Below are 22,037 nucleotides of genomic sequence, written 5' to 3'. Positions count from 1 at the left end.
TACAATGGCACCATCAATTTATTCAGATGCATTGATGTGTATTTTGCCCTCGTTTTACACAGACATTAATATTTTTTTTTTGTGCTATTGGACACTTCTGCTTCTAGGAAAAATTAATCATGGTAGTTATAGAAGTTATAGAAATACCTTTATAATGCATTATATATAGAAAGTGTTTAACCTAGAACCGTTTTGTGCAGACAAGTGGATACCTCGTATAGCGTGTTGTAGGTGGTGATGGTCACAGTGCTGGTGTGCATCATTAGTCTTTCTCCGAGCAATGTGAAGAGGCTGTGTGTGTGCATGATCTCCACCTTCCTTCTGCACACAGACGCGCACACACACAGAGCACAGGGGGAAGTGAGATAAGAGGCACATGTGTCATGTTTGCAGTGACATTGACAATCCAAAGGCAGGTATAAACTCACTCACTGGTTCAATTTTACCCCACAGCCTTCCACACCATTAAGATCAATGAGGAGATGCATGCAACTGGCACACTGATGCGATTAGAAGTGACACCACACTTCTCAAGGGCACACACACACACACACACACACACACACAACACACAGCTGTCAGTGGCCCTCTTACAGCCTTTTGGAGACATCAGTGTTCCCGAGCACGTCAGTCAGGGGGAGGGGGACATGACAGCACAATGATTAATGAATATGCTAATTAATGACACACAGTTCAGCATGTGGGGCGTGTCTAACATTAAGCAAAATTTCCTAAATATTAGTAATAAATAAATAAAAAAAATGGGGGGAAAACAAGTTTGGGTAAAGACACTAACCAGATTTTATTTTATATATTCTATTTGAAGGGTTAACAAGTGTTTTGTTTTTTTATAATCTGATTTTATATTTAAGCAGGAAAGTAATGGATGTCAGAATTATAATGGATAACCTTAATACATTACACAAAAAACACAATTTTTTTTTTTTAATAAAACAAAGATTATTTCAGTCTCATATTTATATTCAAGTCTTTCTACTTCGAGATTTCACATTTAATTTGACGTTTCTTGGCATTTCAATGTAAATAATTGTGATATTTACTAGCAATTTCTGTGTGAAAATAATTTTTATATCAAATAGTTTTCTTTGTAGCATACTGTCTGAAGCTCTGCCTTGCTGGACACAGGAACTGTCGGGACAAATATTCCAGCAGTTGCTCATGCGTTAAACACTTCCTGTCAGCTACAGAACACTCATTCTCTAAATTTGCTCTTTTCCCCTCCTGAAAGGGCAGGTGCATGTAGCGGGGTCATTTCTGTCCATGCGGTACCTTTTGAACTCCTAAAACTCTGGCTGTGCTGTAATTGAAGGGACTATTTCTATAAAAAGTTCTAATGTATTTTATGAGACTTTTAGAAATATGCACTGCTTAAGCTCAGGAACTTGAAATGAAGAAACTTAACATGACTATTAACCGCACAGTAGGAATAATCCCTACTGAGGTTTCTTTGTGTATACAGGTCTTCACACAAATGTTTTGATCATTAATACTCACTTGTGTCCCAGATGTTTCAGGAAGTAGCCGAGAACTTTAAGAGCTTGGACTCGTATACTCTCACTTTTGGATGCCAGAAGCTTGTAGATGACTCTGAAAAGTAGATAACGGAGATACATAAATTGTTGGAAATGTGGTTTCATTATTGAAGTACTGCAGATTTGCATCCTGTGGTTTCACTTGCTGTGCAGTTTGAAAAATATAGACGCGGATGAGAGGAGTAAACCATGGGTTCATTGGTTGGTTACCACATTCTTCAAAATATCTTCTACTAAAAAAAGAAAGTAATTTGGAATGACATGAAGTTGAGCAAATGATGACAGAATTTTCATTTTTGAATGGAAAACTATGAAAAATTATGAGAACAATCGTGATTACATATTTGAATCGACTGACAGCCTTACATGATGTCATAAAGATACCTAGAGGGTGTGAATTCATAGGGAAGGCAGTTCAAACAAGAACTTAAGTCCCTTGCAATGGGTTGTGAGGCGAGAGGGAATGTGATTGATGCAGATGTGACGGACCAAATCTATTTCAGTTACATAACTGGACCATGCAAGAGCCGCTTGTCCCTGAGGCCTCACCGTATTCCATTCCTCTGGTCGAAGGCAGGGATCATGGAGGCGGGGTGCTCAGACATGAGTGCGACCAAGAGCTGGAGCACATCATGGATGTTTTCATCCTGCCGGAGAGAAAAATGAACAAACAGACAGTGAACCAAACAACAGTAGACTGTAAGGATGCACCAGATACCCTCAAAATGTCTGGGTGTTATATAACGCTGCACTTAACTAGCAGTTTTCAGGATCCGTTTGGTGTTTTTAATCAAATGGCTGCAGCGATGGTGCATTACTGCAATTTCATGGGACTCAAAGCATTAATGTAGCTTTCAGGATAATATCACCTACAGTGAACATTTTAGCCTTCCAGACAGATTAAAGCAGCTTGTTTTCTTAAAGAACATGGAACAAGGTTTGTTCAATAAAGGCTAAAGAGAATTTGACAAGAATTTTTAAAGAAAGTTTAACCTCATGCATGGTTAGCAGGTAGTTTAATATGCTCTGCAACTCATCTTCCTTTACTCCTCGGTCCTAAAAGAAAAAGAAAAGCAAACAAAAATTAGATATATGCAGGCCCACATTATAATTTGACTAATTTTTCTAGATCTAATTTTTTACACGGGTTTATTTTTTTACTTTTGATAAAAATGTCCTTTAAAAGTTTTTTTTTTCTTCTGTCCATTTAACTTAGACTAAAATGGCATAAAACATTAGCAGACAAAAATAAAAAATCACTGAACTGAAATTTGCTAATGTTAAAAAGTAATGGAAATGTGTATCAAATATATAAAAAAATCCAAACCATAAAAAAAATACAACAAGAGTTACTATATTGTGGATTATTCCTAATTTAAAGACTTCTGTTAATAAAAAAATAATGTATTGTTAAAAAATAAATAAATGAATAAATAATACAAAAAATTCACTTTTTTTAACATTTTTCAGTATATATTAATTATTCGCGTTGTTGATGCTTGAGTTAAAGGTTTTTAAGGCACCTTATTAAAGGTCTTGCAATGTATTTCATACATGCTATGGACATCGGCTGTAAAATCATCTCTGTTTTGACTTTTGAGCAAATACTTTGATACTTATATAATTGACACTTAACTGACACTTAATAAGTTGGAGTTTTCAAGGTTCTGAATGAAGAGGAAAACATTTGAGGGTAGCTGCATTACACTGTGTTAGCGTGAGTCTCAATGCTTTGTTTGGTGAAGTGAAGGGCATTTGTGATGGATTGGGGCCACTATTACAAGCCGCTCACAAAGCTAATAACTGCAAGAAAAGCAAGAAAATGTGGAAGGGGCAGAATATAATAGGAACAAAACAAAAAGGCAGCGGCTAAATAAAAAATAAAAAAAAAGTGCTGCTTGGCAACCACATCATGCTTCTCAAAACAGGAAGATAGAGTGTAACACATTGCTTTGTGTCGAATGATGATCCATAATGCAATTTTCTCAGTGTTGGCCTAATCAAGCTGCCTGTATTGTTTTTAAACAAAGGCAAATAAACAAATTTCTGCATGACTGCCTTTCAAACTGGATCAAATTTCAGGGAAAAATGAGGATAAATTGTGTTATTTTAACAAAGCAGACGAGCCTTCTCGCTGTCACTGCTGGGGAACTAATGCATCTTACCCAGGCTGCCTGAATCATTGCAATTACATGTCAAATGAAAACAGTTTTGAAGAACAAAGTGCTGATGCACATAACAAGGCAGAGCAGAAATGACATGGAATATGTTACCACATGTTTTTTTTTTTATTATAAAGTTTAACTACAAAATATTCATCAGGGATATTTATTTTTCCTTTCTGATATAATTTTTGATGAATAGAAAGTAGTAGTATATCAATAATTGCAACCAAATTCATTTGAAAGGAAATACAAAAGGCACAATAAAAAAACAAAATCTATAATGATTTTGTGCGGTCTCACCTTGAGAATGAGCTGTTTGAGGAAAAGAAGCATGAACGCCCGCAGGGATATAATCTCCTTCTGAGAGGGCCGTGTACCATCTGTAAGAAAACACAGTGATTTACAGCGATTACATCGGTTAGACACATCTGAACTCTTAATAAACACCCGTGTATGGTGTTTAATATACGTGAGACACTTATATATATACATGCTAATAATCATCATCAATGAACAGAGAAATTAACAATGCCTTATGCCATTTTGATTCCTAATTCTCGGTTTAAGCTTGTTGGAAAAACATATTTATAGGGGCTGACTTTATAAAATATATCACTGTTTTGGAATATTTCACAAAACTAACAGCTGAAAATCATGTGACTCATCTATTAATGAATAAACGAAAAAAAAATTCATGGACAAGGGAAAAGCCGCTACTCAAAGCTGCAGGTTTCTTGCGAAGGGTTCGAACAGAATTCAGTACAACGACACACAAAACACAAGAAAAACAAAACTAGCACTTAAGACGCAGCATAGGGAATACAAACCACCAACCCCATTTCCAAACCACACAACCACCCTATTTCTCTCTCTCTTTTACAACCCCTCACTATCTTTCTCAAATAGACACAAGAGCACTCCTCATCTTTTATTGAGCATGCAGCGCCCAGACGTTACAAAGCGGTCATGAAAAATTGACATCACTCTCTGTATGGAAAGCCAAAGTGTAGCAGAAACTCAGTAAATGTGTGTGACGTAATGAAGCAGGTCAGCGTCCTCCCCATCTCAAACCATGTTCATCCCTGCATCGGGTGTGTGGCGCTGTTGTCCTTGCACTGTAGTTCAGCACTCTGTGTGTAGTTACACACAATTGCACGCTATGAACGTGGTCAAGGTCTATTAGTAGCCAGGTACATCCCTTGACCTTTCCCAGCTGCAATGATTTGGAGCAGAGAGAGAACTGATGACAGGCTGTAGACTGTACTCTGCTTGAGATATGAAGGAAGAGATTTGTCTTGGGTCAGTGTATGTGTGTCCCATAGTATTCAGCAGGATGACCACCTTACAGCATCCCAAAAGGTCAAAGCAATGCCAGTTGGGACGATCAATCAGTGTTAACATAACAAATCTGCTGCATACTTGAGAATATAACAAAATATTTATCAATGACTGTTCTGGTTGGAAATGTGCTTACAAATATTCAAATGAATGCTAAGTGAAATGCAATTAGAATTCGATTATTACTCTATTCGTCGGCCAAAAGTTTGTTAATTTACATTTACATGTTTAAATCACTTTTAAAACCCAGTAAGGCTAAACATAAATTAAAAGAAGTCTAAATTAATGCTAGGTTGCAAAGAAACAAACACACTCAATCTACAAAGCGACAGACCCATGCAACATCATGGGATGGGCAACAGGGTTGCCATGGTGACGGGCTCTGCATCTAACAGAGATAAGCAACCACAAGTCTCAGTGTTATCTGAAGTACACAGAGAAGGGAAGAACAACTGCAACTACAGGCTTGTCTAAATGGGCCAGTACATCCACTTCATAATATAATATAATGGAAAGTGTAAAACACTGAAGAGCAAGGCAGAGAGAAAGTAATGTTGAGAGGAAACCGGATTTAGAATGAAGATGAGTAACAAGAGAAAACAAAAGTGCACAGGATACTAAAATAGACCGAGACAGAGGGGAGAAAAATGAGTGGGCAGTGTTTCAAATTTCATTCATGCTTAATATCGCTGGCTGTCTTTTTGTAGACACACCCTGCCACAACATACTGGTTAGCGTGTGTGAGGACTTCTGAACTGCTCAGATGTTCCCAGAACATGTTTATTTCCTCTGTGGTATTTTGTTTTGTTCAAAAACTAAATGATCATGAGATCTAGGGATTTCATTTAGGCAAATTTCACTATCTGATCAATGTAACTATTCTGTACAGTATGATGTAAAGTTTACAAGGTGGTGAATCTAGAAAATAATAGACATGTTTGAGGACTCACCTAGGCCTTTAGGGGTGATTCCGCTACTTTCCATGGGGTTGCTGGCCCAGTAGTAGTACTTGAGGGTGTGCATGAGCTGCAGGACGGTGCCCACTCTACGGATGGTGCTGTAAATGGTGGCGGTGCCAATGAATTCTGCCGACAGGTACGTGTAGAGGGAAAGCTGAACCTGAGACACAGTGGATTACATGATTTAAATTGGGCTGAAAGGGTTGTAACCACTGATCTAGATCAGTGGTTGTAACCAGATTCTGATTGGCCAATACAGAGTCAACGCCATGCTTAAATACATATGCTGCATTCATGCCTTGTAATAATTATGATAATTTCAAGATGACAACATGTGACATTCTAATCGGAACCGTTTCTATGGCAACACTACCAACACCTAAACATAGCAGCTAAATGAATCTGAGGTGGTACAGTGGTCACATGGTACACATCATAGATCACAGAAAATTCCCAGTTTACAAGTTGTAATTATGAGTTCTACAAGTTGATATCTCGAAATGATGGTAATTATGACATAACCTATAGTACAGTTAGTCTACTTCATGGAATATATTTTCTAGCAGAAGGAAGATATTTAATTAAATACTTAATAAAATAATTTGTGTAATAAAACAACATTTTAATGAATATTTTGTCTTTAATATTACAATAGATTTTTTTAAATAATGAATATGAATTTAATTTAAATACAAATATTAATATATTTAAATATATATATAATAAAATACATATATTTAAAGCAATAATACACTCTAAACAGTGCTAAATTATAAATGCAGTAGCACCTCAAAAAATAATCCTCAACTTCACTACCAATCAAAAGTCTCGGGTCGGTAGAATTTTTTTAATGTTTTTGAAAAAAGTTATGGTAAACAAGGCTGCATTTATTTAATCAAAAGTAAAGACAATTCAATAATTACAATAATTTCATTATTTTAAAAAAGTTGCAATTGAAAATGTTTGTAACATTATGAATGTGTTTACTCTCACTTTTGATTAAACAAACATCCTTGCTGAATAAAAAAATAACGTTACTGTATATTACGCTACTGTTCCTTTGGCTAAAGCAACTGACAATCCTTTCACGTGTCAGTTAATAAATAAATAGGAAAAACACAGTACATCTGAGTTTGATTTTTCCCTTTTACAAAGTTGTTCCTGTGTAAAAAGCCATTCTATGAAGCTGTCCCTGTGGGACCCTCACACACATACACACACACACACACACAAACACACACACACAGACATGTGTATCCCACTTTTACACACAGCCATTTCTTACACTGATCAACATGGACATGCTAATTAAGCTCAGGCTTAATGAGGTTGCTGTGTTTTATCAGTGTGTTTAGTCTCATGTTTGACCCAGCCTGCTGATTCGGGGTCAATATCACGGGGACATTTCCCCCTCTAACTAAATTACAGCTTTATACGCAAGCAGTTCAAAGATAAAGCAAGAAAACCAGGACCTCACAATGAAAAGTTGAATACACTAGGCTTTTTACATGTTCTAATGAAGATATAAGCAGTGCCTGAGCAAAGTTCACCGCCATGTGTCTGCTATGGTGTTATGAGTGTTTTATTTTTTAAACAAATTCCTTTTTTTCACATCAAGGTAGAACACTGAAAAGTTTGAAATCTGCCTCAAACTGAAAAAGCTTATTTATAGCATGACTTTTTGTGGATCAAGTGCCTTTGAATGCAAAGCTTACGCACACACTTCAAACACGACAGATAAAAATATTAGGAGCATATGCTTTGTCCAGTCAAGTACCGTACACAAGTGCATAATGTAAGCTGACTGCTTGGGTCAGAATCTCATTTACACTTATACTCTTATAATGGGTCTTTTGGTGGTGGGTCCATGGGCCACTATATATTAAATATATTGCAGTTTCTCTTACTGAAGCAAACGGGAAAAATCCAATTATATTAATTTGAAAGATTTCAAAATTTTGATCCTCTGAAAATCAATACAGTGTGATAATTTCCTGTAAGTTTCCCTGGTGAGCATAAGAGACTTCTTTCAAACTGACTTTATGAAAGTTAGTGTAAACTACTTCAATATTTTGAAATAGTTTTTTTTTTGTTATTTTTTGTTTTTTTTTGTATCTTTACATTTCTAGCTTGTGTGGGACAAGCTCACCTTAGCTGGTGTATGGATCCAGATGGCAGCATTAAACAAAACGTGATCACACAGCTGCTTCAGTAAAGGAGCTCCGTGAGTCAACCCATCTAGATACTTGGCAAATGACAGAAACTGCTCCAAAACTGCCCTGGTGATGTGCACCCGAGAAGACTAATGAAGAAAGACAGAGAGAGAGAGAGAGAGAGAGAGAGAGAGAGAGAGACAAGTGTCAGACAGAGAAAGTGAGAGACACAGCAGAGCGAGACAGACAGTGTGTTTCAGGCTTTTGACATGTTTTATTAATTTATAGAAACTAGAGGACAGAAAATTCTGGTTATTGGATAGGGCCACAACGCGAGCTGGATTCAATCCTACATCTCCTGAACAAGTGCTGCAGCTCAGTGTGTCTAGAGCATGTGTGTTATCCACTAAGACATGGCTCTGATAATCTTAACTATTTCAATTAAAATATTGATTAAAATGATAAATAGTCAATGTCTGCAACCTCTGCTCATGTGAATCTGACACAATTTTGGCCAAAGACAACTTCTAATTTATGATTAACTGACTTTTATTAATAATAATAATAAAAAAAAAAACAGTGGATGACTTTCTTACCTTCTCCAGTAAATAGCCAATAACAAGGAAGCCTTTTCCACCCAACATCTGCTCTTGCATGGCTACTGAACTCTTCAACAACTCCACTAGAAAAGCGAGGAGAGTGGCACTGCAAGCAAAAAAAAAAAAAAGATATACATATATATACACACACACATTTAAATATGTAGCATTTGTGAGAGAATGGGATCAGGATACAAAGCGTTAGGGTTTTATATATAAAAAAAAAAAAAAAAAAAAAAAAAAAAGAGGGTTTTCATAAAATAACCATTTTTTCTTAGTGTGAAGAACATTTTATAATCTAAAGAATTGTTTATCAAGGTTCCAAGGATGTTAATGGTTGTTCATATGACCATCAATGTCATTAAAGAACCTTTATTTTTAAGAGTGTACTATGGATATGCCGGTATCAAATTTTCCTGTTGCGATTAATTGATAATGTTTTTATCACGGTATACGGTATTATCACGGTATTGAAATTTTGTTTTAAAAAAGTGGTCATAATACAGTATAACAGGTTAAATAACTTTTTTTCTTATAACAAAAATTTTAAACAAAGCAATACAGAAAAATATATAAAAGTTAAATGTTTTACACATTAAAGTGCAAAAGAACTATAAAGACCAATAGGTATCACTTTACAATAAGACCTCATTAGTTAACCTTAGTTAATGCATTAACATTCAAGGCAAGGCAAGTTTATTTATATAGCACATTTCGTACACAAAGGTAATTCAAAAAGAAAGTAAAAAAAAAAGTCATGAAGAAAAATAATCACAAAAATAAAACAAGCAATTTAAGAACTTGAAAATGAAAATGATTAAAAAAATTGACTTAAAATGAATTTAAGACAGTTTAAAAATAGAAAATGATTTTACATAAAATACCGTGCAATACATAAAATACAGTGTAATCAGTTTGGACATCGCATAGTGCTCATTCAATAAATGCACAGCTAAACAATGAGCAATAGCTACATTTACTATAGAAGTAAATTAATAGAAGTTATTAATCTTTGTCAAAAAATACAAGTCTTAGTTCATGTTAGCTCATTAAATAACACAGTTGCAACTTTCAATTTTAACAATGTGTTATTAAATATTGGAATACCTAAGATAAATGAATGTTCAGAATAATTTTTTCATTGGCAGTTTATGTTAACTAATGAAGCCATAATGTAAAGTGTGAATGAACAATAAAAGATCAAAACACTTTCAAACAATATCTAGGGCGTTTGTAGTCCAGATTAAAAAATAAATAAAAAATGAATGTTTGAAGATAAATAGCCTATTAAGTCTAAATATTTCAGTAGTTTGCTCTGTAATAAACACCATAGGGAAAACACAAATCTGAATGGTTATTTAAGATTATTTATGGTTTAGAAAGTAACAGCTGCTTTATTTACTGTGTTTACAGGGTAAGGGCTGCATTTTAGCGCCATCTGCTGTCAGAGAGTGAATGTGCTTTCATTCAGCGTGTCTCTCACGTGTTCCTCCATGTGCTTCTCATGCATGCTTGTTTACATCAGAGCACATGCGCTCTTTCAAGCAGCATACAGCGATGTTGTGCATTTTAAGCAGCTGATGGGAATACTATTCTTGAAATGCATTCCAAATTCGGAATAATTTGTGATGTATATTTATTCACGGTATTTAAAAGTGCCCACGATAACAATATCGTGCATATTAATCACCGCAATATATCGCATTACCGAATACCAGCACAAGTCAAGAGTGTACATTTCTTATCGTAGCCTAATGTTTAAGGACACCTCAAGGGCAAGAAAAATGTACACACGCACATGCACACACACACACACACACACACACACACACACACACTGATGGTTCTCCTTCCTAGAAGCAATATCATTATTCTAGCAAACATGAATTGGAGTAGTTTCTTAAATGACATAGTTAAAACAGTGCGATTGCAGATGAAATCCTCAGTGTCTCTTTTTTATTTCTAAACTGCCATAAGCTGACGGATGGGCCGATGACCTCACCCATCTCCCCACAGACAATAAATCCCAGCGGGGAACATTACCACTGATCAATACCCCACAGATTTCTGATTGATGGCTGATTATGCCTGCCAGCTCACTACTCAATGAGCAAAACTACACAATGACCTGACAAATGAGGCTAAGGCCAAACTACTTTGAGGGGTCTCTCTGAATCCGAGAGTCTATCTGAACAAGAATGGTATGAATCTCTCAAAATCCCACGCTCTCTCCGTCACACTCTATTTACAAAACTAGAAGACTAGAAGCTTTGGACTTAGGGCCTAGAGAGGGCAATGCAGACATTACTGTAACATTTACAATGCAAATAATTACTGTTTTCAAACAGGTTTCTGAAAAACTCCCTCTTTTGTAACATTATAAATAGCTTTCATTTCAATACGCACCAGACAGTCGTCTCCACAGGGCTGTCATTGGGTTGCCTGTAGTCCAACTGTGAGAAAAGCGGGAAGAGAACCTGGATTCCTCCAATAGAGTGGATGGCGCTGTGGATGGAGTGAGTGACGATGGCCTTCACATCCTGCATACACGAGCAAAAATGCACACTTGCAAACTTTCATAGATGGTCATAATGCATCATATATACAGTATACAATTATAATTCGTTGTATGATGATAATAAGCTGCATGTTGTGTCACAATATGTGCATATATTTTCTGTTACAACCATGATACATCAACGCCATCACTCTTATAAAGATATTAGTTGTGATTTTTAACTAAATGGCCTCATTTTAAGTAGGTAATGAAAAAACAGCAAATTCATTTAATACATGTGTGATTAAATAGAATGTTTTTTTTTATATCAAAACACACTTTTCGCATACCTTACATAAATATTTTTTCAGTTTTGTAGCCCATTTATCCCCCAGTAATCACTAAACAGCAGATATACACATGATATGTTGTGTGAGAGTAAAAAGCAACCTGCAGCATCAGGGCATGTGGCGAGTGCACAAATATGGAGGGGTTTTCCCTGGGCGAGGACTCCAGGCACAGCTGTGCGTCGGTGGCTTTAGCGTTGTAGGTGAAGGCAATGCTGCTGGCCAACTTCCCATCATACATAACCTGCTTATGGTGCTCGGCCAGGTGGATGTCGCTTTCCGACTTGAACTTAAACGTGCTCTGTAAAGACAGAGAAACACAAATGAAGTGAACACATCCTTCAAAAGAAGTTCTCTCAAATTTTGCTTCTCTTTCAGTCTCTCTTGGCAGCGGACTCGTGGAAAGCACCAGGGACTTGGCCACATCATAGAGTACTGATAATAATAATAATAACAACAAAGCGCTAATTACTGAGGCGCAGAGCAGCCAGACACACTGGCGTACATTATGTTAATGAAGCTCTGGCTGCTGAAATGTGCCATTTCACTAATGGTGTTAAACATTTGTGTGAGTGTGTATGTGTGTGTAAATGTGCATGTATCCGCAAAAAATCTCTCAAGTAAAGCGCTTTGTGCCACTAGTGATCTACTCAACTGAGGGAGTGAATCAGGGACTTGCATAAGATCATGCAGCATTTCCTGACCGTGCATGACAGGAATTTAAACTCACCATTTGATTTGCTTTGTTTCCATAAGATTTTGTATAAAGTACAGAATGGTCAGAAATATTTCTCAGTATATAACACAGTGAACTGCATTTATGTAAGTGTTTTAGACAAATACATTTAAAGTGTAAAGTCAATGTGCAATTTAGAAAAAAATGTAGGATGCAATAAACACATCCATCCACCTATTTTTAACTTATGCAGGGTCATGGGAATAAGATGGCCAATTTAAAGACATATAACATCGAAACTGACCCCATTTACCCCATTATATATGTATTTAGTCTTATTGTGTCCTATTCAACAGTGTTGGAATAAATAATTAAACACTAGTAAATACACAATAAACCGTAAAATAAATGGTAATATATCTAGTAGTAATATCTGTAACATCTAATTGCCCCATGAGCCTGCAGCAGGATTTCTGAACAGAAAGGACAGACGCATTAGAAATGAGAGCAGCATAAACAGTCACACACACACAGAGCAATTTTTAAAAACTGTAAGATGCAAATAAACCCTTGCACTAGCACTCTGATTCACTGCAGCTTCCTCAGGCCTGCTGCCAATGTGTCCACTTAGCAACACACTGACTGGCACTGAACGCAGAATCTAACCTGATCTACCAGACCCTGCCTCGCCCCTGCACCCCAGACCAAAATACACACACATACACAATTAGTTTAAGTTTAACTAGCTCTCGAAACAGGAACATATCCTATCCTTCTGTTATTTATGAAGATTATTAAGAACAGCACGAGAGGGTCTATCGTGCAGAGTCTAAAAGCTAAAGCACAGCATACTATAAGCACACTCATTAAAGCATCAAAACTAAAAATATATACAAATGTAAAACAACAATAATTATATCTAAAATATACCTAAAATAAATAATAAAATATAAAAGGTAAATTGTAATAATAACTTTACAAATAATAAAACTAAAATAAACTATACAAATAATAATAATAACTATTTATATGTATGCATTTTGCAAAAATTTTAATCCAAAGTGACATACAAAAGAGGACCCAAATTTTTTTCAAATAGCCAACAAAATTCGCAGGTTTTAGATTAGGGCAATAGGTAAGGACAACAAGATTATAAATAAATAAATAACTATATAAACTATTCAAATAATAATATAACTCTACAAACAAACATTAAATAAATGTTTTCATAAAAGTTTCACGAAAATATACTAACATTTTTCTCAAATACAACTTTCTTTGCTGATGTTGAAACATAAATAATAAACATCTCAAGCACAGCATGCCGTTAGCATGCTAATTAAAGCATCAAAACTAAAAATACATTTTAAATATAAAAAAATATATATGTATCTAAAGTACAAAAACTATGTACACAATAAACAAACAGTATAAAAATATATAACACTCAACTGACTATTTGACTAGCTGGTTGTTTTATGACGATCAAATCCACCAACAGGAATCATCTCTATTATTGACCAACCTGAGAACATCCAATAAAAAGCAGTTCAGTATTACAAACACTATGCAAATGGAGAAAGAGACCATTAACATGGTCATGCAGTCAGTCGGCGTGAGCACAATATGTAATCTAGCCTAGTGTTCCGGCACATTCACGTGGCATTCATCTTCTCCGTCACAGAGGACACAGGAGCACCGTCAAACTCAAGCAGCTGTCTGGGAAACGGGTCACTGCTTCGACACAGCCTATGGCTCATAGTCCATGCTGCAAAGCTAGCACACTTTTCCCTTGCTGTCTCTCTCTCTCTTTTGCTCCTCGCAATCCCATGAGAGGACAGCTGCACCAGCGGCAGAGACAGAGACTAACCGCACTGGAATTAAGAAGAGTTTTCATACACTTTCGTAATCTATATAATTTAGAAACACACACAGTCGCCGGTCCAGACGGCTCTCTTTTTGACAATGCCAAGTGCCCCATACCTCACATGCTAATTACAACGGCAACACACAGCCAGAGAGCAGCTTGTTGGCTGTCACATGCTGACCAGACATCTGGACTTCCTCTGGTACAGAGACCACAGCAGCAACACACACTTACACCCAGACTTTCACAGACAAACAGACAGGTAAGGACACAAATGAGCTTTAGACACACATGCATGTAAAAAAAATTGGCTTCATATGTCTCTGCATGGCATGCAATCATTCTATTTATACTAGTTTTGTATTATGCAATATGTGTACTATGCCTGCATTCAGCATGTGTACTATGTTTGCACCTGTAAATTTTCTGTATGCATGAATGCCTTGCTATATTTGTAGAAATGTGCAATATATATGCAATAAACTGAAGATACTCTACATTAAATCCCAGAATGCAATGCGCTGCACTACACCTGACCTTTATTTCAAGTTTGACCAAGCAATAATTCCTACCATCCCTGACTCATTATTTCATCAGACTCCCAAAAGTTGACATTTTCACATAGATTAAATTGACAATGCAAGATTGGTATTCATCAGATTGTTTGTTCCATCATGCAATCGACTGAGGTCATGTGACAAGAGTCTAGCATACTACTGCTTGAAATTTCATCTTTGCATAATACAAACTGTTTCATATACAAGAGGATGAACTGAACATGCAATGAGGTCATGTGACAGAAATATTGTATATTGTTTCTAGTATCTGCAACCTTTATTGCTACATGCTGCATACTTTAAATTTATTTTCAAGACGTTAATAATTTTATTCAACAAGGATAGATTAAATTGATCCAAAGTGACAGTAAATACATTTATAAGCTCCAAATCAGCATATTAGAACGATTTCTGAAGGATGATGTGACACTGAAAACTAATTTAATGATGCTGTAAATTCAGCTTTGCATCACAGCAAAAAATGACATTTTAAAATAGAAAACAATTATAATATTATATCAAATTCTAATAATATTTCAAAACAAAAATGTTTTGCTATATTTCAATCTAATAAATGCAGCCTTGTTGCATTTGCATGTTTTTGTGCACAAGGTTAGCTTGTACTAGTGACTAGTAAAAATAAAGCAGTGGCTTAACAAGAACTGTAAATGATGATTACATAAAAAAATCCACATCAAGTTTTATATCAATAATGTAAAACATTCATTGCATACATCAGGCCTCATCAGAGCTTCACACACTCATCAGACAAACACACATACACACAGCCCATGAATAATCCACACTCTCTTCTTCTATTTTTCTTCTATAGCTGGAGTGAGCTGCAATCAGGCGCAGAGGAACTTTTAGTCATGTGGGTACATGGATTAATAATTAAAGATCCCTCAATAATCCAGATGAGGTTAACTCTTTGTGCCAAAATAGAGAGAAACAGAGAAGGAGAGTTTGCTTTCATTTTTAATACTCTGATTAAATGAAGAATGAACACTGCCTAATGAACTCATGATCTCTCTTTAACCTGCTGGTTGGGCTCATAATCACAATCTTGTTAACAACCTGACTATCCTAAAAGTGATACGTAAAAATATTTTTTTAATATCAAAATTTTTGATGGTGATATTCAATATATTAAGATACATTTTAAACAACCATAATTAAATCCATTTTTAATTCAAATTCATATTTTAATCCAAGTAGTAAAATACAGTGCACATACACAAGCTTTACCAGCAGCCTAAACAAGCTGAGCTTTGCCTGATGCAAAAACAACACAGAGATCAGCACTGAGAGATGGGATTAATCATCATCGTCTGTTTACCTGTAATGTACCACAATGACTCAAGTACACAAAAGCTGCTTATAATCAGGGGTGCACATCATTTTTTCAGCCTGGTTCTCATAAGAGAACCTGGAGATTTGGTTTGGTCCTCACACTGCATATAGTGTGACCCATTAAATATAACAAAAAAAAAAATTTAATAATAGTTATAATATTATTGCACTTTATTTATTTAGGTTTTTTTTGTATAAAATAATAGTCAATAAACTAAATTATAGTGTGTGATGATATTATTAAAAATAAAAGGCAGTCCTAGCGTTAAATACAAATAGATTTATTTTATAGTAAACTTAAAAATAAAATGCTAATATTTACTACTACCTCTTTGTTTGCCTCTTTAAGAAGAATCGCTTTATGTATTCCCCAATTTTAAGTCGCTTTGGATAAAAGCGCCTAAGAATAAATAAATAAAAGTGTTTTCATCATATTCAAACTTAAAATCAGCAGGCTTTTGTTTTGGCAGGTTGCCGGCAAGTAAGTATACGCGCTTCCTGATTTAGCACCACTGCTGATTAAAGAGCGTCAGTGGATGAATGTCACAGTTTTGCATTGTGCTTTGAAAACGGCATGATTTATGCTTTTAGGTTGAAAATAAAACTTATATAGTACAGTTTGTGATCTAAAATGGTAATTGTGTATTAACAGCTGTCAACCATGTCGGTACGCATATGCGCTGTCAGAACATTTATATAATGCATTTTTTATTTTAGTCGCGCATGCAGACCTGCGGACCACTTATGTGCACCCCTGCTTATAATCATCAGATCATCTGACCTGGGTAAACAAACCCTATCCGCATGCTCTCTGAGAGCTTTATCTTAAATTAGGGAGTCTCATGCTTGGCTGGAGAGAAAAATTCTGTGGCTGATTTTTTTAGTTAAGGGAGAAAAATCTAACTTGATGGCTTGGATTTCCGCTCAATGCTCCTCTCTGAAACAACCATTACTTGGTCAACCAGAAAGACAAGACAGCGATTAATATCACCCATCTATCCTCCTCTCTTCTTCCAGTTTTTGTACTGAAAAGTTTTTTAAGGGTTCATTTATGTCAAGTGCTGCTTTAGCATAAACACTGAAGCAGAAGCAGAAGCAGCAATCAGCCCCACGTGCGCCTGAGAGGTGAGAGAGGTGAGGTTAATGAACGAGAAAGAGAGAAGAGAGAAGAACATCAGGTATTATTAACAGATCTGTCAGGGAAATGTAGAGCCGGTGTAATGAGAAAGTACTTTAGCATAGCCCATGTTTCAGGAAGGGTTGTCTCAGGCTTAGACACGGACTGCCCCAATGTCCGTTCACTCAACTACTCGCAGAGAACTGAAACACAACACAACAGTCCATCTGGAAGCTAAAACACATTCGCTCTCTAGTTCATATTCTTCCTGACAGCTTTTCTAAAGTTTTGGCAACAGATAACAGTCACAAAGTGTAATTTCTATTCAAAGACATAAAATTATGAGTATAACTAGAAAAACTTTCATGAAGTTTCCATGACCTTTGAAAATTTGACAAAATTTCCAGTATAGTTCTAGGCATGGAAATCACACTTTTGAAATTCCATATTCTTAGAGTTTATGAAATCCTGAAATTACCATTGTACTCTTTGCAGATAAAACAATCCCAGAATGCAATGCTTCAAACAAAACATCCAAGATAGGGAACAAAGTCAAAGCACTACATTTATATGAACCTTCATACTCCATTCAATACTGACAGTTAACAGTATAGAATAGCTCCATCATTTTTTTTATTCATTTTTGCAGCATATTGCATCATTAGTTTAGCAATATGGGCAAATGCCAAACTTATTTTAGTAGTTTTACATGTACTATAATAGTATTTTTTGTAAGTTTAGTCTTTTTTTAGTATTTTTTTTTATTATGTGCTTCTGTCAGTTTTATTATTACTTGTTTTTACATTTCCATTTACTGGTATCTTAAAATTATTTGAAGTTTTCATTTTAGTCATTTTGGAACTTCAGTTAATAGCCAAGGCAACATTTCATGCAAGTTTTTCATCTAATATTCATGTTTTATTTTATTTCAGCTTTGCTTCAGATAACAAAACCAATTTGAATAGTTTTAGTTGCAGTTAACAATTACAACACTAAATCATCCTTTGTCTTCCTCTGAGATGCCACATTGGAGTGGTGTATTCAAATCACTTAAAAGGTTTAATTTTAATACACACACTACCGTAGAGAGTGTAGACGGCAGACACTGAGGTAGAGTTCAGGAAGAGAGTTTTTATGTTTCAGAACTAATCCATCTGAATGTTCTCAGTACAGAATGTTCAGTCAAACACAAAATGCCAACTTTGTACTTCAACAGTCGAGCAGCAAAGGTGGAAGAATATCCCACAGCTGCATAACACCCAACCTGTACAACCAATGCACATTCAGACTCTCTCAAAAGTGATCTCAGGATTTATACCTTATATCCAGGCCCGAGCTGATGAATGGCAAAGATCTGTGCCGGGTTCAGTGCTTCACTGAAGACATAGACGGCTCCGAGCTGCCCACAGAACACACGGTTAGCATCCGCAGTCTCTGAAGAGCCCAGGAAACATTTATCATAACTCTGCAGGAAGGGAGAGAGGAAGAGGAGATCATCAAGAATAAAGATAAAGATACCAAAAGTAGAGCTTTTATAGTTTGAGAGTTTTCTGAAAAGGCCCTCTGGAGCTGTTTACTTGCTATCTTCTGGTCATCTTGTTCTGAATTATTAAAGCTAGTTTATATGCAATGTACTATAAAGGTTTGCCTAAGGAAAAAAGATGTACTATGGCTAATCTATATCCCTTTGATCTACAGAGACAAGTGCTTATCTAATTGCATCATTTGGACTTATGAGGTGCAAAGTTGATTTTGGCAATGCTGAGATGATCATGTGCTTCTTGAGGCTGTTTATGAAAATGAATGAGAATGTAAAAGCACTGGAAAGATCCCCAAAGCTGCTAGCCGCACAAACACTTACATCATTGGTGTTGACGTGCCATGCCATGTCACCGTAGGAAACCAGCTGGCCGTTGACATAGCACCGGATCTCACTATTCCTCCAACGGTTGTAGATGTGGACTATGCTGATCATGTACCACTGTAGAAGAGGACAGGAAGTAGAAACAGGCATTCAGTATTCACACTGCTCACTCAGCCAAGCATATGTAAAAGTCTTAAAGGTGAAGTAGCAAAGAGTTCTTTATGAAAGCCCATTTCAACAACAAAAAAAATAAAATCGCAACTTTTTAATCTCACAATTAGGACTATATTTCTCACAATTCTGAGTCTATATCTCAGAATTCTAACTTTTTTCCCTCTCTTTTTTCAATTATGAGTTTATCTCACAATTTTGATTTACCATCTTATAATTTGGACATTTTACTCAAAATTTCTTATTCATAGCAAACAATTCTAACTTTATTTATTGTAATTATGAGTTTATATCTTGCACATTTAAGATAACATCATGTAATTTGGACATTTTGCCCTCAGAATTCCATGGATGAAAGGATCAGTCTGCATCTTGAAAAACTCCTGTTTTGGAACATTTCATTTTCTGTGCAAATAAATACACAAAACCATGAATTTCATGATTCAGACAGACCATTTTGTCCACAGAATTATGCAAATCACTAGGTTCGGATTGGTTTTCATTGGCCTTCTGCCCCTTCTTATTTTTATTTATTTATTATTAGTTTATGTTATTGCCTGGCCGATGCAACCAAGTGATTTTTAAATTCGATTTAAAAAAAGTTAATTTTCTAAATTCTGCATTTATTTTTTAATTTATAATAATAAATTATCTACTAGTCTTGACTTGACAGCATCAATTACAGCAAAATGTAATTATTTGCAAAAACAAGCAAATTAAATACGAGGCACTTTAACAAAAGAAAAACCCTCTGTAATGCCTTGGCCCATTGACATCCACTTCATTATTGTTAACGCAATGGAACGAGGGAATTTATTTTCTGTGCTAACTGTGGCCATTCTACATATAGGGCTTAAATACTGTAATACTGAACCAATCTTTCAAGCTTTGGACCAAGAAAATTCTGCAGAAATGACCCGGCCCCAAAATTAAAATGGTTCAGTTTTTAGATCAGGCACATAAAACATCATCTCATTACATGCTTCTAAACCAGGAGCTAAATTTACTGAAACAGACTCATTCTGTTTGATGGCAGCAATGCTAAAAGCAGTTTTGGCATATGAATTAAAGATCATAGCCCTGATGCTTGAAAGCGCTCCAGTAAGGAACACGACAACACAGATCGCATAAAAGTGTCAACCATGTATCCGCAATTCAAGCAAATAACTGAACTCTCGTAGGGTGGAGTCCATATGGATGAGCTCTGGATATTAGTGTGGCCTGTCAGAAATTAGGAGTTTTAGTGTGAACTTAATTTCCCAAATATCCTCTCCACCTTTGAAGCATCTTATTAAAACGTAAGGCGATATTAGCTGGGGTGACGGGGGGAAAAAAGGATAAGCCAAAATCTGCTAGACTGAAAATCCATCCCGTAACTGAGATTTCATAGCTTTTAATGCCAGTTAAGATTCTACATAAATGCAAGAATGGGTTGTCTTCGTCTAGACGGGGCTTTGGATTTCCCCAAAACACCATTTGAAACAGCCCTAGAGTAGTCCTCCATTTCCAAGATCTTCTTCTGAGCTGTTGGTCTCCATTGACCAATAGAAAATTGCACCATTTAAGTTCTGGATGGATCTTTTAGCTCAGTTCAATTCAGTTAAATTTATTTTTGTTCACATCTCACATATCTTCTCTGATCTCCTGTTATTCTCTTTAATATCTAAGGATGTTTACTATAAATCTAAGAGTCTCTAACAAAGTGGTTAATTAAAACCCAGACCTTTTGTCCCACCACACACTGTTTCAACAGCAAAGTGCTGACTAATTAGGCGAGTTGTGCAGATCATTGTTTGGCCGAGTACACATTTTCTTACACTAGCGTGTGTCTGTATCTGGGTGAAGGGGTGTAGCTTGCATTCTAATTGGCACACAACCCTCCCTTGTCATCCTTCTCTGTGAGCAGACAGGATGAGGTATCATATTTAAACATCCCTTGCCAAATTTATTTTCATTTGTTGTTTAACAATGCGTGCGACTGAGCAGAATACGTCCCACCGGGACAATAAGAGGAGCCAAGTTATCAAAAACCAGATGTTTTTGTTTAAGCCCACTCTGAGTGAGAAAAAAAAACACAGAAAGAGAAAGAGAGCTAAATAGACAGATCCTCCTGAGTGCTAAAAAGGAATGAGGTGTTTTGGGAATAAATCCCACTGGAGTTCCTTTTGTGCACAAGCTAACAAGTCAGAAGGGCTTCAAGTAAGGCTGACTCAGTGGATCCTTCAAATTTGTGCAAAGATAAAGACCGAAAGAGACAGACAGGTGTGGTTTAACACAGCTACTGCCCTCTAATGGCTCATCCACCTATCTGTGCAGATAGCCTGTTCATTCACTTCTCAGAGATTTATACTGAATTACCATTTCATGAGAAAAAGTCCTTTTCCATTAAATTGTTTTTCCATTTTCCTTGTAATGCTTTATATATAGGCTACAATTTGAAGCAGTTACACTATGATTCCATGCTTTTCTTTACCCTAGTATCAATTTGATCATATTACCATATCATCAGAGAGTTATGGCATTTCGATAAAAATAGATAAATAAAAAGACATGTTACTTTTAAACTTCTGCAAGGATGAACTTTTAGCAATAACGATCAATTACATGCATTTAAATAATGTGGATTTCCATATTATGTATGGGTCTGCACAAGTAAAACTACACAATTACCCAAAAATATCCAAGAAACGATATGTAGAGTTCTAGATTGCAATGGCTTTTAAGGTTTTTTAAGTGTTTTTTTATGTATAACTATGTTGCTGCTAGGTTTACAGGCCACTACGCATCACAATTTAGATCAGAAGTTTAAAATCAAAGTTAG

The 22,037-nt window shown here is 35.9% G+C and overlaps 1 protein-coding gene across 13 annotated transcripts in view; it reads right to left on the bottom strand.

Moving 5' to 3' along the window:
* The window catches only part of LOC132132256 (neurobeachin-like), a 120,455-nt gene that overhangs the window by 29,955 nt on the left and 68,463 nt on the right, over nt 1-22,037 (bottom strand). For all 13 annotated transcript variants that reach the window (XM_059544617.1, XM_059544610.1, XM_059544611.1 and 10 more), the window contains exons 7-18: nt 19,043-19,162; nt 18,500-18,646; nt 11,715-11,912; nt 11,174-11,307; nt 8,765-8,873; nt 8,165-8,317; nt 6,007-6,175; nt 4,019-4,098; nt 2,547-2,609; nt 2,103-2,200; nt 1,516-1,608; nt 213-321 (exon numbers count right to left, since the gene is read on the bottom strand). In XM_059544617.1, coding sequence (XP_059400600.1) covers nt 213-321; nt 1,516-1,608; nt 2,103-2,200; nt 2,547-2,609; nt 4,019-4,098; nt 6,007-6,175; nt 8,165-8,317; nt 8,765-8,873; nt 11,174-11,307; nt 11,715-11,912; nt 18,500-18,646; nt 19,043-19,162 — 1,473 coding nt within the window. The remainder of the gene's footprint in view (nt 1-212; nt 322-1,515; nt 1,609-2,102; nt 2,201-2,546; nt 2,610-4,018; nt 4,099-6,006; nt 6,176-8,164; nt 8,318-8,764; nt 8,874-11,173; nt 11,308-11,714; nt 11,913-18,499; nt 18,647-19,042; nt 19,163-22,037) is intronic.

Source organism: Carassius carassius, chromosome 49, assembly GCF_963082965.1.
Source record: "Carassius carassius chromosome 49, fCarCar2.1, whole genome shotgun sequence".
NCBI classification, from domain to species: Eukaryota; Metazoa; Chordata; class Actinopteri; order Cypriniformes; family Cyprinidae; genus Carassius; species Carassius carassius.
Note: the sequence above shows the minus strand (reverse complement) of the source record. Positions and strands in the feature narration are given on the sequence as shown.